General features: G+C 40.2%; 1 protein-coding gene across 5 annotated transcripts in view; it reads left to right on the top strand.

The window, feature by feature from the left end:
* LOC123375716 (SSX family member 2 interacting protein) overlaps positions 1 to 11,941 on the top strand; it is a 33,569-nt gene extending 21,628 nt beyond the window's left edge. For 3 of the 5 annotated variants that reach the window (XM_045026899.1, XM_045026900.1, XM_045026901.1), the window contains 5 exons: positions 5,963 to 6,099; positions 6,594 to 6,773; positions 8,560 to 8,671; positions 10,692 to 10,812; positions 11,050 to 11,941. In XM_045026899.1, coding sequence (XP_044882834.1) covers positions 5,963 to 6,099; positions 6,594 to 6,773; positions 8,560 to 8,671; positions 10,692 to 10,812; positions 11,050 to 11,134 — 635 coding nt within the window. In that variant the 3' untranslated portion in view covers positions 11,135 to 11,941. The remainder of the gene's footprint in view (positions 1 to 5,962; positions 6,100 to 6,593; positions 6,774 to 8,559; positions 8,672 to 10,691; positions 10,813 to 11,049) is intronic. The other 2 variants (XM_045026902.1, XM_045026903.1) reach the window with 2 other exon arrangements.
* The last annotated feature ends 5,574 nt before the right edge of the window (positions 11,942 to 17,515 follow it).

Below are 17,515 nucleotides of genomic sequence, written 5' to 3'. Positions count from 1 at the left end.
CTCTTTCATTGTTGGCTTCAGCTGAAAGGTGGCCTGTGTTAAATTTGACTCCTGTTGTCTGTCATCCTGGCTATTTGAGTTACCAGTGTAGTGAAAATAAAAGAACTTGAAATAATTAAGCACAAAAAGTATCTAAATCATTTTCAAAGTTTTTGGGCTTCACATGGCTTTCTAGGCAGAACTGGCTGGTGGCATAGTACTAGTTTCTGTTAATTTCTAGCTGCTAAATAGCATTAGAAATAGCTAAAATACATAAATATTTTTAATTTTCCATTAGCTATCAGATGGCTGTTATGCACTCATGAACAAGCAGGGAGGTCATCCACGAAACTGTGAATGGGAGGCAGATAGTCAATGAAAAAATGCTTGTATTAAAATTTGTCCACACTATGATGATGTTTGAGAATGCTTGCTCTGAAGAATATTGATTTGGTAGGTTTCGGAGTAGAGGAGAAACTGGTTGAGAGGCAGCTATACGGAGTAAAAAGATCATTTTGCACGTTTGCGGTGTTTCTGTCATCACTTTTTGGTTTTGTTTGTGTGCACCAACGTCCAAATTCTTCCCATTAAAGTCATTAGTTCTGCCACTTACTTCAGTGGGATCAAGATTTGGCTCATAATGCAGTCATCCAGATATACAAATGCCTATGTCTGCACATTGAAATTAAAGTAACATAACATGTAATAATTAAAAAATATTATGTATGTGCAAGGGGGCGGTTGTTGTAGGAAATAAGACATCTTTCTCCAATCCTCCCCCTTCCTGGGGTAAATGTTTGAAAGGTTATAACCATAATATTGTATTAATGTTTTTCATTTGATCCGTGTTTCCTTCATAAAGCTCATAGAATACATTGAGCCCTTACTTTTCCAGTGAAAAATAGGCTATATTACAGTAACTCCCCTCTAGGTTTTTATAATGAAATTAATAACTCCAAAAATATAGTGGATTCTGAAGAACTGGATAACTTTCAGTTAAAAGGTTTCTTCAGTTTACCTGATTCAGTATAAATATAGAAACTGGCTTATATTTTTTTTTTTAATTTTTTTTGGTGTGATGTTTGGAAATCAGATTTTCTTGAATGGAATTCATTTTGTGCCATGGAGGGAAAAGGCAAATGTTTTTCAATTAAAATGTTAATCCTGCCTTGAAAAGTGACTCAATCTTTCAGTCACTTGCTTTGAGACTCTGATCTAAGCATGATATTATAAAAATGCTTAACATTTGTATTTAGGTATCGGAGGGGTAGCCGTGTTAGTCTGAATCCACAAAAACAATGAGGAGTCTGGTGGCACCTTAAAGATTTAACAGATTTATTTGTGCATAAGCTTTCGTGGGTAAAAAAACCCCACTTCTTCAGATGCATGGAGTGAAAATTACAGATACAGGCATAAATATACTGGCACATGAAGAGAAGGGAGTTACCTTACAAGTGCAGAACCAGTGTTGACAAGGCCAATTCAGTCAAGGTGGATGTGGTCCGCTCCCACATTGAGGAGGTGACAATACCAAGAGAGGGAAAATTGCTTTTGTAGTGAGACAGCCACTCCCAGTCCCTATTCAAACCCAAATTAATGGTGTTAAGTTTGCAAATGAATTGTAGCTCTGCAGTTTCTCTTTGAAGTCTGTTTTTTGAAGGTTTTTTTTGTTGAAGGATGGCTACTTTTAAACAGGGTGGATTTACTGGTCAGGAAGACTCTGTTTGTTCATGGATTCCGACATAGAAGTGCATTCTTGTTGGTTGTTACAACCTTAATACATATTCGTCACAGGTAGAGGAACTTCATTAAAATATTTCCAAACTGGGTCTCTTTTATGGCCTGCTGCCATTACAGGTTTTCCCTTCTAGTGAGAGAATGGTATGGTAGATCTCAAATCAATGAAGGCTACACTCAGAAAGACCTGAAGACTTCTGGAATATGCTGTTCAAACAGTTTCACTTTTGTTTCTACTGCCTTTCCCTCCCTTCTTAAATTTATCTCCAGACTTTTCTCCTTGTCCAGATCTATTCCGCCCCCAACAATCTTCTGTTCATTGAACTTTCTGAAACTTTGCACTTTTAGAGAGAGGTAGGGGATTGACCCTGTGTACACAAGTTTGCAGAGGGACAATAGGGTTGAGGTCTGTTATTTCTCACCTCTATATTTTATTTAAAAACATTTTTTCTGTTAACAAGCATGTTATCTCTGGAGACACAAATCCACAGTTTGAGAACTGCAAAACTAAGCATCTCTGATGGTATCTTCTAGACTGAGCACTGAGTCCCATTGGGTAGATAGAAAGATTAACCTAAATAATCTATACAGAAGCCTCTGGAAACCATAAGATTGGGTCCCTAATCCATGAACAATTGGAACTCATTTACAAAACTTTTCTTAAACATTGCATGAATATATTGTCTTGTACTATAGAATTAGAATTTATAATCCCTATTCCATGATGAGATATTTTTGATCTATAATGTATCTTAATTAAAACTATCTTTAGATAGGTTTTTTCCTCAAAAAGAATTTTATCAAGAACATCTGATTTTAAATTTAAAAATTCTGATTTTTTTTTTTACTTTAATAAAAACAACATAGATTTTTATTCACCCTGCTTTTAAATCTGTTATTGACTGTCCAGGGAGATTGAAGTGTTCTCCTAATGGTTTTTGTATGTTACCATTCCTGATGTCTGATTTGTGTCCATTTATTCTTTTACATAGAGACTGTCCAGTTTGGCCAATGTACATCATTGCTGGCACATGATGATATATATCACATTAGTAGATGTGCAGGTGAATGAGCCCCTGATGGTGTGGCTGATGTGGTTGGGTCCTCTGATGGTGTTGCTAGAGTAGATATGGGGACAGAGTAGGCAACAGGGTTTGTTACAGGGGTTGGTTCCTGGGTTAGTGTTTCTGTGGTGTGATGTATAGTTTCTGGTTAGTATTTGATTCAAGTTGGGGTGCTGTCTGTAAGCGAGGACTGGCCTGCCTCCCAAGGTCTGTGAGATTGAGGGATCGTTTTCCAGGATAGGCTGTAGATCTTTGATCATGTGCTGGAGAGGTTTTAGCTGGGGGCTATATGTGATGGACAGTGGTGTTCTGTTGTTTTCCTTGTTGGGCCTGTCCTGTAGTAGGTGACTTCTGGATACTCTTCTGGCTCTGTCAATCTGTTTTTTCACTTCAGCAGGTGAGTATTGTAGTTTTAAGAATGCTTGATAAAGATCTTGTAGGTGTTTTCCTCTTTCTGAGGGATTGGAGCAAATGTGATTGTATCTTAGGGCTTAGCTGTAGACAACGGATTGTGTGATATGTCCTGGATGGAAGCTGGAGGCATGTAGGTAAGTATAGCGGTCAGAAGGTTTCCGGTATAGGGTGGTGTTTGTGACCATCACTTATTTGCACTGTAGTGTCCAGGAAGGGGATCTCTTGTGTGGACTTGTCCAGGCTGAGGTTGATGGTGGGGTGGAAATTGTTGAAATCCAGGTGGCATTCTTCAAGGGCCTCCTTCCCTTGGGTCTATATGATGAAGATGTCATCAATGTAGCGCAAGTAGAGGAGGGGCTCTAGGGGACGAAAGCTGAGGAAGTATTGTTCTAAGTCAGCCATAAAAATGGCATACTGTGGGGCCATGCAGGTACCCATAGCAGTGCCACTGACTTGAAGGTATAAGTTGTCCCCAAATCTGAAAAGGTTGTGGGTGAGGACAGTCACAAAGCTCAGCCACCAGGTGTGCCATGGCCTCATCAGGGATACTGTTCCTAACAGCTTTTAGTCCATCCTCATGTGGAATATTGTTGTAAAGAGCTTCTACATCCATGGTGGCCAGGATGGTGTTTTCAGGAAGATCACCAATGCATTGTGGTTTCCTCAGGAAGTCGGTGGTGTCTTGAAGTTAGCTAGGAGTGCTGGTAGCATAGGGTCTGAGGAGAGAGTCCAAATAGCCAGATAATCCTGCTGTAAGAGTGCCAATGCCTAAGATGATGGGGCATCCAGGATTTCCAAGTTTATGGATCTTGGGTAGCAGATAGAATACCCCTGGTCAGGGCTCTAGTGTGTGTGTGTGTGTGTGTGTGTGTCCCTGTGCTATAGCAGAGAGTTTCTTGAGCAGATGGTGTAGTTTCTTTTGGTACTCCTCAGTGGGATTGGAGGATAGTGACCTGTAGAATGTGGTGTTGGAGAGTTGCCTTGCAGCCTCCTGTTCATAATCCGACCTGTTCATGATGACTACAGCACCTCCTTTGTCAGCCTCTTTGATTATAATGTCAGAGTTGTTTCTGAGGCTGTGGCTGGTATTGCGTCCTATATGGCTGAGGTTATGGGGCAAACGATGCTGTTTGTTCACAATTTCAGCCTGTGCACATCTGTGGAAGCACTCTATGTAGAAGTCCAGTCTGTCATTTCGACCATCAGGAGGAGTCCATGCAGACCTTTTGACCTTTTCACTCACCTACTTCTAATAACATTTTTTGGGAATGGGGAACAGGAACTACTTTTCCCCTCCTGCATAGGACTTGCACCCTCATATGCAAAGGACCTGACCTTTCTTGGCCATAATATTGCTATTACAATACTAAATTCAAGAGCTAATAAGGCTTTGCACAAGTTCAGCTTTTGATCTCGTATTGAGATCTGTGTAGGCCACTCATGTGTCATACTAATCATTTTATTGTGGATAAAATATCTGAATTCTTATTAATGAGGCACATATGTTGTGAGCTACAATATACTCTCTGAAGTTGAAATGGCAGGTGCCGTAGAATGTTCTGGTGGTTACGTGCTGTTTCCATGGAAATGTAGAATGCAAGCTTCAGAAGCTATCTTGGAGAGACTTTATTAGTAGGCAGTGGAGAGCCTGCTTGTGGTCTAGGCAAAGGCTGCCACCAGAGTCTAAGACTTCTCTTAATACCTAGGCTAAAAGGACTCTCTCTGTCCCAGAGAGAGAATGGCAGCTCATGGTGCATGTCTGTCTATATCAGGGGGCGGCAACCTTTCAGAAGTGGTGTACCAAGTCTTCATTTATTCACTCTAATTTAAGGTTTCACATGCCAGTAATACATTTTAACATTTGTAGAAGGTCTCTTTCTATAAGTCTATAATGTATAACTGAACTATTGTTGTATGTAAAGTAAATAAGGTTTTTTAAATGTTTAAGAAGCTTCATTTAAAATTAAATTAAAATGAAGAACCCCCAGACCGGTGGCCAGGACCCGGGCAGTGTGAGTGCCACTGAAAATCAGCTCACGTGCCATTGGTTGCTTACCCCTGGTCTATATGCTACCAAATGGTGACCTCTTCATACCAGGAGTGGGTAGGATAATCCAAAAGTTAAGATGTGTAATGAGGAAATAGTTCCCTGAATTTATTTTGTTGTTCTTGTTGTCTTGTCTGAGTGTTGATTTCTTAATATTTGTTTTTATTTTGTTCAAAACCTATTAAACTTGCTTTTCTTTACAGTATCTTCAAATAGCTTGGTAACAGGGTTTATACTAAAAGTATTATCTAAACCATGGAGAGTTTGTTTTATTTTAAATGGACTCTTCCCTCACTCTTCCTATCTGACTTTGTCTGATCTATTTGCCTTCAAAGCACACTACTTGTTTTACAAGTAGGGGTCCAGAGAGACAATTGCTAAGCCCAGAAATTGTGAAATAGTTAAGGGTAATTTAGTGGTATTGTCTTTCCCTGTAATAAAATGATCCACTGAATTGTAATTTATATCTGGCTGATGGTGTAGAGATCCAGTACTGTATATTTCTGCTAGAACTTATTTAGTATTTCCTGTGATTATTCAGACATATCCAGGGTCTTTCAAATTCCAAGGTTGGACAGATACATATTAAAATGCCTTTTAATTTATTTTGTAAACCTTTTTTTATCTTAAATTAGCATCTTTATTGAAAGACATTACCAGTGGCTACCTCTTTTACTTTATATATAAAAAAACCAACTTTTTTCTTTTTTCCTGTTTTTAGTGTCACGTGCGCATTCAGGGGCTTTGAATGGCAGCGATGTAATTTCAAGAGAGGACCATGAACTGGAAACTGAAAAGTTAGAATTAGAAATTCAGCAGTGCAAAGAAATGATCAAAACTCAGCAACAACTATTACAGGTCGGAATCTTTTGATTTTTTTTTTAACTGTACTTTCTTCTCTTCCTCCCTTCTTCGGGTAGGAATTGAAGCATCACTCTAATGATGTCTCCTTTTATTTGGGTGTTCCTGCTTTTGATAACGGTGGAGGCTGGAGCAGAGGGAGAGGGGATGTGACTCTCACCTTGGCAAACAGTATTTTGTTGTGAAGTTAGAAGATATAGAAGGAGAACCTGCAGAAGGCAACAAAGTTTAGCAACCTATTCAGAAAGCTTATCTCATCTATTTTCCAAAGCTGTCTGAATAGGGTGCTAAACTTCTTTGTTTGCCTTCTGCAGTTTTTTCTTCCACACTTCATAATTTCCTGTGCCAGTGGCCCATTTATAACCAAGCCTGTTTGTCTTTCATGTAATAAACTTTTGCTTGCATCTAAATCTAAACTTGTAGAAACATATTTTAAGTCTGAATCGTGATTTCTAAATAACATTTCTGACTTGTGTTCCTTATATCTACAGCAGCAGCTTATGTCTCCATGTGATGATGATGATGATACCTCTATGTTACTACAGGACTGTTATTTGTTGGAAGAAAGAGAGCGCCTCCAGGAAGAATGGAAACTATTTAGAGAACAAAAAAAGAACTTTGAGAGAGAGCGAAGAAGTTTTACAGAAGCTGCTATTAGATTAGGACTTGAGGTATTCAAAAGGGAGGGTATCTTTATAGGCCTTTGATCTTTAATACTGAAGATTAGCCAGTCTTGTAACCTCAGTAAGCGGAAAAACTTAGCTAATGTTGAATCTATGCATTTGTGTGTATCGTTATTCCTTTGCTATTGTCTTTCTATTGGAAGATCTCTCTCTCTCCTCCGCCATATCTTGTAAACCATGTGATGCAGGACTAATGACAATATGATGGATCACTCTGTTTGCCCATAACAGAATACTACATTTTGTATACAGACATTGGCAAATACAGTTGCTTGACCTAGGATAACTAATTTTCATTTTCTTTTTATAAGCTTAGGCCAAGATTTTCAAATATCTGCACATGTGCTTTTGAAAATAAGGTCACTTATTTAGGTTCTAAATAGAGACTTAGGAACCTAACTTTAGGCACTCTATTCTTTCTTTACTTACCTACATACGTACATCCATACTGGCCTTAGACTTTATCTATAGGTACATACATAGTACTGATTCACATTGTATCAATATTTTTCAGTTCCAGTAAGACTTTATAAAATTCTCCACATGTTCACTTTACTTAAAAAAATATTTTTATTAAGATTGTGAGAGTATATAGGATTTGCTCTTAAACTGTTTCACAGGCTTATTGCTAAATTTAACCAAATGTGTCTAAACCTATAGTCCAGATTGCAGCATCACTGCATGCATAAGTTTGCTATTGCTTCTCCTCTTATGCTTTAATACTGTTTCTGTACTGTGATCTGTGCAGATCTTTATGAAAAATTTGCAGCAGCCCCTGAGCCTAGAGTTGGGGTTTGTTGTGTCTCCTTTGGACATAGGAAGAAGAATTTTGAACAATGGGGGAAATTTGCTCCTTTGCTCTTACATCCTGTCCTCTCTCTTCCTTGGTATCTCCTGTTTGTCTGATCTCTTAAGAGGTTCAGGAACTGTCTCCTCCCCATCCTGCTGCCATCTGGGTTTTTGAGGACTGCCTGATATTGACATCACTTCTCTCCTCCCTTGCTTACAGAGTCACGTGAAAGGGAAACCTTCCTTCTTTTCTCTCAGATTTGGGTGGGAGTAGTCAGGACTACTTTCCAGCTCTTTTTTCTCTTCCCAGAAGTTACTCGGAGTTGCGAGATGATCAGTACCGTAGTATTGTAGTGGAGGGTAAATAGCGTTTACCCATTTCTCATTGGGGGAATGTGGAGTTGAGTTTAGGTTAGTTTACCAGTTTATTTATTTTACCTTTACGCCACTGAGCTGTAGTCGTTTCTGGCAGCTGCATAGAAGGTGGGTTTAGCATCTGACTGGTAGTTTCCCGGCCAAAAGCCCTAAGGCAGCGATTCTCAAACTTTGTACTGGTGACCCCTTTCACATAGCAAGCCTCTGAGTGTGAGCCCCCCCTTATAAATTAAAAACACTTTTTAATATATTTAACACCATTATAAATGCTGGAGGGAAAGCGGGGTTTACGGTGGAGGCTGACAGCTCGCGACCCCCCACATAATAACCTCACGACCCCCAGTTCGAGAACCTCTGCCCTAAGGTAAAATGAGAGGCACTTGCAAGGACCTTCTTAGCACATCCTTGTGAGCAAACCATGGGGTTCAGTTTGCAGACACCCTTGCCATTTGATCCTTTCAGGGATCTCACAGTTGTAGGTCTCTGTTAAACTGCCCACTTTTTCAATATAAGAATGAACTTCACATTATGATTGTACATGCAAGGCAAATCAATCATTATAAACATACCATTTTCTGTACAGAATATAAATTGACATTTCTCTTTTCAGAGAAAGGCATTTGAAGAAGATAGAGGGGCTTGGCTGAAGCAACAGTTTTTGAGCATGACTTCTGATCACAAGAACTCTGAACATGTGAAAACTCAAAGTGCCTACTCAGGAAGCAAGTATTTAACTCACTAACTTTTGTACATTTCATAAAACTATCCTTATGTTTTATTTTCTCCCTCTCAGCTGGAAGATGCATACACAAGGAAATGGAGACTTCCTAAGTATAAAGAGAATTCATGATGTGAGATATAAAAAACATTAAAAATCGATGTGCAAGTCAGGGCTGCTAGGCTCTCCTGGTAGTTCACCTAAGAAGGGAATCCTGATAATCCAGTCATGACTACATGATAAACGTCTCCTTGAGAAGGGACCTGTTGATAACTCTTAGCATTAAATAGCATGTTTAATTAGTGAATCAAATGGGAGGCACTGCTGCTCCCTCCAATGTGCAGCACCCCGGTCTTCCTATAGACCTCTCTCTACGTGGAATTATTTTCGTTGGTATAAAACATTTATGTTTAGGGAAAGAAATAAGATTATTTGGGTGCTGTCATTAAAAAAGAATGTTTTATTGGTGTCAGACTTGTGTGCTATAGCATTCGTGATCTGTTTTCATACTTATGGATTTTTGTGTGTGTGGAAGTTAAGTGCATTTTAAGAGGGAATGTAGCATTAAACAGCCCTGCCCGTAGCTTAGATTTGAGAGAATATAAGAATATAAAAATTAAAGAATTCCTTTGCCACTTAAAGGATCATCATCTTGATATAATGCTATTTGGATACCTTTACATAACGGTTTTCATTAGAATGATTTTTAAAAACTATATATTTTTACTTTATTTTTAAGGCTTTGTTATGTTACACTCCAAATTACTATAACCCTACAAGAAGTGCCATGGAATACTGTGTAATTCTGCTTGCCCACCTTTTTGAAGTCTTTTCAAATCTAAAAATGAAAAGGAATTACAGGGCCTGATCCACCTCCCATTGTAGTTAATGCAGATCTTCTCATTCACTTAAATGAGGGACTAGAATAGAAAGTGCTAAGCAATGCTATCTATTCCGTTTAATTTCTTTTGGACTTTGGGCTAGTTTATGAGCTTTCATGTTGACATAAGTGACTTTTGCATGGGTGTTGCCAGGTATCCTGGACTCAGAAGTAATCCTTGAATCAATTGAAATAAGGTTTGCTAAACAAGAAGTAAAAACCTGATCCAGAAAACACTCATATGAGCATCTTTAAGCACATGAATAGTCCCATTGACTTCAGTGTGGCTATTTGTATTCCTGTTTTTTTTGTTTTCAAGTTAAATATTTACAAAAACATAACAGTACAGTGTGTGTGTGTGTACCTATGCTGATTTCAATATCATTTTTTAGTCCAATACATCCAATAATAATTAAGGCTAAGATTATATCATGGTGGTCGCGGGGACCCTGCGAGTCCCCAGCTCTTCCGGCAGCAGAGGGACCCTGGAGCTGCTCAGTGGGTGGGAGAGGGGCCCAGCAGGTCCCCAAGTGCCACCACTGGCAGGGGTACCCCCTGCAGCTGCTCAGCTGCTGCGAGCTGCAGCCCCCCCACAGCTCCCTGGAGCTGTTCAGCGGCCATGGGGGGGGGGCCTGAAGCTCCCAGCTGCTGGCAGTAGAGGGACCCCAGAGCTGCTCAGTAGCAGCTCCCGATCTGCTGCTACTGGCAAGGAACCCCCCTCCACATCTCCTAGCCCCGCAGGGCACTGGGGGTACCCCCACTCCGCAGCTCTAGCCTTGCAGGGCAGCAGAGGGACCCCTCCCAGCCACTGGGCAATGGGGTCCCTGTAGCTCGCAGCTGCTGCGGGAGATGAGGGGGGTGCAGCAGGATGCAGGACCCTCCTCCCTCCCCATTTTGCCAGGGATGTTTTTAGTAAAAGTCGGGGACAGGTAACGGTTGCCTTGATTTTGTTTATTGCCTGTGACGTGTCTGACTTTTTTACTAAAATTATCCATGGCAAAATCGTAGCCTTAATAATAATGAATGTACATATTTATTATTTTTTTATTATTGGGAGAAGATAAGAGTCATGGAAGAATTCCTCTCTCTCTAGATACTTTCATAACTACATTGTTGTTTAATAACATAATTGTATGTCTTGCAGGTTCTGACTCAGACAATCAGCTAATGAACTTCAGGTCTTGGCAAAAGAAACCTCACTGCTTGCCTAGTGTACCTCCTTCAGAGGAACTTTGCCAGACAATTCAGCATATCCCACACAACAGGTATCTGAAATGATATCACCCGTCTTTACTTTTATAGTGTGTGTGACCTGCTCAGCTGGAGTATAGTGATTAGAGAAAGGGACCATAGCTTGGGGAAGTTCTGAACTAGCCATTGACAAGAGTTACAGTGGAATATATTATTTAGCATAATTAATATACAACTTTCAACCACTACCAAACAATTGTTCTACTTATATTTGTAAAGGAGAATATTACACTTTAACTTTCTCTTTCCAGCAATTCGAGTGTTGTATTGAATAAAACTACTGAAGACAGCAAGCCAAAGCAATGGAAGGGACTCAACAAAGCAGAAACTGAATAATGCATCAAGACCTCAGTCACAGAAGATTTCTAAAGTTCATGTTCTCTGTTATATAGATAAACTGCCTTAGACTTTCTAGGGTTGTCTGGTGTCTTTTGTTAAAGAAATGTGTCCATAAACTTTTCTTTCTAAGGTGAAACAGGGTGTTATGAGTTTGATCATCCTTTCAGTGAGCTAAGAGATGAAATGAGTTGCAGTGTTTGGGTGTGACTTTTTTTTTATTTTTTAAACAATTTCTTGCCCCTTCTTTGTCTGCAACTTTTGAGAGATTTTTTTTTTAAATAAAAAGAAAAAGCTTTGGATATTCTAGTAACAGGCACTCAGAATCTGTGAATAAAGGAATGTATGAGATTTTTTGGTTGTAAATGAAACACTGGAACCTTAGTGTTTCTTTTCATCGCAGACAAAGGTAGCACTTTTAGGAATTGTTGAATTATTGTAAATGTACATTTATATCAAGTGTAGCTAGCATTGAATCTTTTGTCTCAACTTGAATGTACAGTATATTGTAGATTTTTAACAAAGCAGGTTATATATTTATTAAGTCATGTGACTTGAAAGTACCTCTTTCATAGCTTTCCAATGATTAAAGTGCAAGATCTTTATATGCTTGTAAATAGACAGTATAAATGATTCTGCTAAGATGCCATGAAATGAAACATGCATCTATAATCATAGTATTTTACATGCCAATTTAAGCTGGTTTTATAGTGATACTCTGTTTACAGATGTGTTAGACTGTAATTGTTTCAGTCAAGAACCAAATTCTTTGAAACATAACTGGACAATAAATGTGCAAAGTATATTCTAAGAAATGTATTCGCCTATGTTATGTGCATTCAATTTTTGCAGTCCAGCATGATCTTATTGTATTAACCAATTGTAAACAGTCATGGTCCTACATCAACAAATCTGGATGGTGTGTTTTTCTTTCTAATGGACTCGAGTTACTTTGGCCTTGATTTAAGGAAATCCATTTTGATCATAACTCCATGAAGTGGTTGTACGTAAGGGAGAGGTCTTAGCGAAAGGGTAGGTAGAGATAAAAATACAAATTTGCAGTGTGGAAGGGAGGGTGGAAGAAGAGAATATGACAGAATTCTGAAACTGTATAAGAGATAAAAGGGACGGGATTCAACTTGAGGTACCAACAGCAAAGCATTTGGTGTCTTCTGTGATTGCTTTTCATTTCATGACCTCACTTCTCCATTTGGAGCTTCCATGGCTCTTTCATATTAAGGTACTTTACTGAGGCATATGCCATAAATACTGCTACAGAATCACAACTGTTATGATCACAGAAAAAAAGTTTTCTGAGTTAACTGATTTATTTTGAAGGGACAACTGAGGCAGTCAAGGTCGCTATTGGGTAAAAATGTTTCCATTCCTTCCCGGTACAGTAGTTCAGAGCAGGATAGCATTGTTAAGATGTTAATGGCATTTAGCCTACTATGCATAAATAGTTTACTAGTAGAATGTATTGCTTCTAGCCCTGTGTTATAGGTGCCTATACCTAAAATCAGCATCTAATGAAACAGATCTAGAGACGTTTTGTGAAGGCATTGCTGCTTTGCAGAGTTAAATTGCAGAGGCTTCCTTTTTTGTGCCAAGGAAGCCCTGGGGTCCCGAATAGCAATCCTTAATTCTCATTTGTCATCTCTCTTCTTTGGACATGTGTAATTTTGGTCTAGTGTAATTTTATTTGTTTTGGTTTTTTAAAGCGTGCCTCGTCTTTGCTCTAAGTGCAATTAATATATTCCAGCACCAAATTATCATTTATCTATGTCAAAACCCTTGCACCCCCAAACCAGTATGAATGTAACCCCTCTTTAGTCTCTGTCATGTGTATATGTTCATGTACATGTGCCTGCCCAACCCCTTCAGAGAGAGCCTGAGAAAAGTGTGCCTGTGTCAGACTAAGGGCAGGGAAATGAACTCCAGCAGTAAGAGCTCTCAGTGCCACTGGCTCTGTCTCCTTCAAACCTGGGTGCAGTTGGTTCAGGTGACTCAGCTGATCTCAACTGCTGTGGTATCACATGGGAAGGGAGAGGAAGGAAGAGGTCACTAAAGGCGCCAAGATGGAAACCACTGGAACTTTCCTGGTCAATCCAACACCTCCAGTTCAACTGGAAATGAATTGGAAGTCAGTGTAAACTCCAGAGCACAGGTATAATATTTTCTGCATGAAGTGCTCTTAAGGATGCAGGCAGCCACGTGCATTGTGAATTTTGGTCTGCCTAGAGAAGGCTCAAGGCCTCTTAGCCATCCTTTCCGGAGGTCAGTCATTCAGATTGTCTTAATGCCATAGGTTTTTCAAAATAACAGCATCTTTAACAATATAGTTCTTGATTTTCTATTTCCTCCCAATTAATCAATGTGAGTTTAAGCCATTTCCTCTACTGAAATTGAATAACAGTTCCCAAATGTCACTGGGTTAAGATCAAGAACCCTCATAAGTCAATGGGCAGAACTTGGCCTGGTCAATTTATGCTCTCAGGCATTCCTTTAAATAAAGAACATATTCAAAGCTGTAAAAATCTCTCACAAGGGAGGAAGGAATGTGCCAGGAGTTTAAAGTCATGTATAGAATTCTTATTCTATATTCATATAATTGATTATTCAAGCTCTATGATAAGACTGGTAATTCCAGCATGCCACTAGGTGCTGCTGTTGTTTTAAATTAATTAAATGGTGTTCTGTATATGATGAGACGCTGGGAAGCTTAGTCAGTTTCCTGTTAAAGAACTTATTGGACTCCCATACTTGACACTTTCTCCTCATTAGATTTTTTGGGGGTAATAAAATAATTTTGAAGGATTAAATAAGTGTTTCTTATTCATCAGATTTCTTGTGCTTATTGAATAGTAGCAACTGGGGGCTGTCTGTAATTTGCTTACAATTCTGCAAACTAAATGCATTTTAGTTGTAGGGAAAACCTCTGAAGAGTCACGCTAACTTGTAAATGTAATTTTAATGCCTCCATGAAAGCAGGTTGTGTTGCAAGCCTGTATGTAACTGAGGCACACGGTGGTGAACTGGTAGGCCAATTTTTGAGTTCTGCCAACATGGACAGTATCCTGTAACGGTAGAGCTATAATCAAACTTGAAGTATTTGGGCTAGTGTATGTGGAATGGTCACAGACCTGCTATGTGTTAATGTACAAATACTGATTTGTAGTAAGGGTATGAATATTGGAGGTGACCTGGTCAGTGAGGTAAAGTTGCTGTATATGGATGGTGGTTTATTAGAATTTCCCCGTGTTCCTGTATGGAGATAACATGGGGGCTGTGGGAAGAGCAAACAGGAAAGCAACACAATAGATCTAGATAAGGACACCCCAGCTCATGCTTGAAAGACAATGGGGATAAGCTCTCAGCTTCAAGGATCCTGTCTCTGGTTTCCAACAAGTTGCCAGCCTTGTTTTGCCAAAGCTAGGAGCCTGGTGATGAAGAGCACTAAACAGTTAGAAAGCCCTTCTCGGGGCAAGAAGGGTTAACTTGTCAAAAGCAGTCTAGGGAGACAAGCTGACACGGAGAGAGACCCAGAGGAGAGACTCGGAAGAAGTTGGGCCTTCCCAGATCCAGGGGTTGGAAAGCCTTAGAGGAAAGGTAGCTACAAGTACAGCCTGTTTTGTTGTTCTAATTAGATAACTTTGCTTTAAGGAACTGTCTGGTTGTTGTATTAACCACCGTCATTGTTCTCTGAGGCAACAGAACTGGAAGGTCTGAGCCTAGGTTAGGCCTGCTGAGGAAATTTCAGTTATTACCAGGGGCCTGTAATCTGGATCGTGGCCTGAGAGTAAGAGAAGCATGGATTCCACTCCCAGAGTGAGGGAATGGATAGACTGAGGCCTGAAACCTGAGGAGGTTAGGGGTGGAGTTCACTCATTAAGTGTAATAGTATGTACTTTAGAGCTGCATGCGGTATGCGAATATTACTACTACTGGATGAAGTAATATTACACATGTACAATATTAAGGTGGGCGCTTCTGAGTTTAATACAAATAGTGTAGTGGAATAGGATTGCCACAGAATCTTTAATCTGCAGCAAGTAACACTATGGATGTTAGGCTACCTTGTCAATCTTCTTGATAAAAATAATGCTGCTTTCTCCAAGTATGGGAGGCTGACCAGGTATAAGATTATTTGCCTGGATTTAGTTATTCATGGTTCTGGATCTTAGTCTATTATGAGTTTAGCAGTGAAGGGTCATAAAATGGCTAACTAAAATGTACCATGCTCAAAAAATTAAAAGCTGCACTAGGATTTAATGCCTAAAAGCCCATCTACTTTACAAACATGGTGGAGTACAATGTGGTATATCCATGATAGAAATAGGAATTTCATTATTGTATGCTTGACTTTTGTTAAATCCTGGATTATGTTGAGGCCAACCAGCCCATTTAATGTAATGGAGGATTTCTGGTGATTTCAATAGCAACTGGGTTTGGCCCAAAGTGAGGAACTAGATACTTTTACTTTTGAAGAACGGTTTCGCCTTATCCACTATCAATCTGGAAAGCAGCCAGAAGAGATTACCCCAAACTTTTAGCATTGCCCGTGTTCTTATTTTACTAGGTAGCCTCATTTGTTCCTGTACTTCATGATTCACCAGAACTGTGTAAAAGACCAGAATTATCACTGTGATCTGGGAAGTGAACCAACACCAGCCAGCAGGACATAAGGTTAGGTTTTCAAAGGTGTTTGGACACCGGACAATGCAGATGAGTGTCCAGTGTGATTTTTTTCAAAAGCATATACACAAGTAAGATGCCTGTCTCCCTGGGAGCAGGGCCGGCTCTAACTTTTTTGCCACCCCAAGCAAAAAAAAGAGCGCTGCCCTTCCGTAACACCCCCCCGCGAGCGCCGCTCAACCCCCCCAAGTGCCACGCCGCCCAAGCCCACCACACCCCCGAGTGCTGCGCTGTGCCACTGAAGCATCCCGGCCCCCCTAAGCGCCGTGCTGCCAAAGTCCCCTGCCCCCCTGAACACCATGCCGCGCTGCCCAAGTCCCCTTTCCCCCCCGAGCACTGCCCAGCCAAAACAAAAACAAACAAACCCCTCCAGCACTGCCCGGCTGAACCAAAAAAAAAAAAAAAACCCTGAGCGCCGCCCCGCCCCAGGGTGCTGCCCCAAGCAGGTGCTTGGTTGGCTGTTGCCTGGGAGTTACAGAGGTGCTTTTAGAACAGGAGACTTGTGGCACCTTAGAGACTAACAAATTTATTTGAGCATAAGCTTTTGTGGGCTACAGCCCACTTCATTGGATGCATAGAATGGAACATATAGTGAGGAGATACATATACACATACAGAGAACATGAAAAGGTGGGAGTTGCCCAACCAACTCTAAGAGGCTAATTAATTAAGATGAGCAGTTATCAGCAGGAGAAAAAAACTTTTGTAGTGATACTCAAGATGGCCCATTTCAGACAGTTTGACAAGAAGCTGTGAGGATACTTAACATGGGGAAATGGATTCAATGTGTGGAATGGCTCAGCCATTCCCAGCCTCTATGTAAGCCTAAATTGATTGTATCTAGTTTGCATATCAATTCAAGTTCAGCAGTTTCTCACTGGAGTCTGTTTTTGACTCCAAAATTGCCACCTTTAAATCTGTTACTGAATGGCCAGAGAGGTTGAAGTGTTCTTCTAGTTTTTGAATGTTATGATTCCTGATGTCAGATTTTTGTCTATTTATTCTTTTGCATAGAGACTGTTCTACCTACAAACCTGAAACTTGCAGTAATGGGAGAAAATCATATATCTGTTGATAAGACCAGAGATATTAAAAATCACCATCTGCCAGGGACTGCTTTAGCTGATGACCAGGATCCCCTCAACTATGCTTGCTAAAAATGTCCACAACATAAATCAAGCATTTGTTAAATTCAGCCGGGAAAGGGAAACCTTCCCCCACGTGCTCTTGGCAAATGGGCAGGCACAGTGTCTCAGGTTTTGAGACAAGTCCTGAGTTGCATTAGTACAGTTTTGGTTGGGGGACCAGTACAAAGCTTCCCTAAAGCTAGCATGATCAGCTACAACGGGATCACTTGTCTGTGCACTTCTGTAAGCAGAGGTGTCACTTGCTATGGGGCCAGAGGGGATGTTGCTTCCCCAACTTTCTATGGGTCTGTATGCGCCATTGTCTTTCACTCCCTCCACCTGGGCTTTGTAGGATATAAAATATAAACGGACACAATTTCCTCCATGAATTTTTCTGAGAAGATGCCCTGCCTCTAAAGGGATTCTCCATGTACTAGAGTCTTCAAAGTGGCTACCTTCTGTCCCCCACAGCATGGCAATCTGTGGATTCCATAGCAGCCCCCTGGGGCCAATAGCAGCTGGCATAATTTAGAGCAGCCCTTAGGCTGTTCCAGTTTGT

The sequence above is a fragment of the Mauremys mutica genome, chromosome 8 (genome assembly GCF_020497125.1).
Source record: "Mauremys mutica isolate MM-2020 ecotype Southern chromosome 8, ASM2049712v1, whole genome shotgun sequence".
Classification (NCBI taxonomy): Eukaryota; Metazoa; Chordata; order Testudines; family Geoemydidae; genus Mauremys; species Mauremys mutica.
Note: the sequence above shows the minus strand (reverse complement) of the source record. Positions and strands in the feature narration are given on the sequence as shown.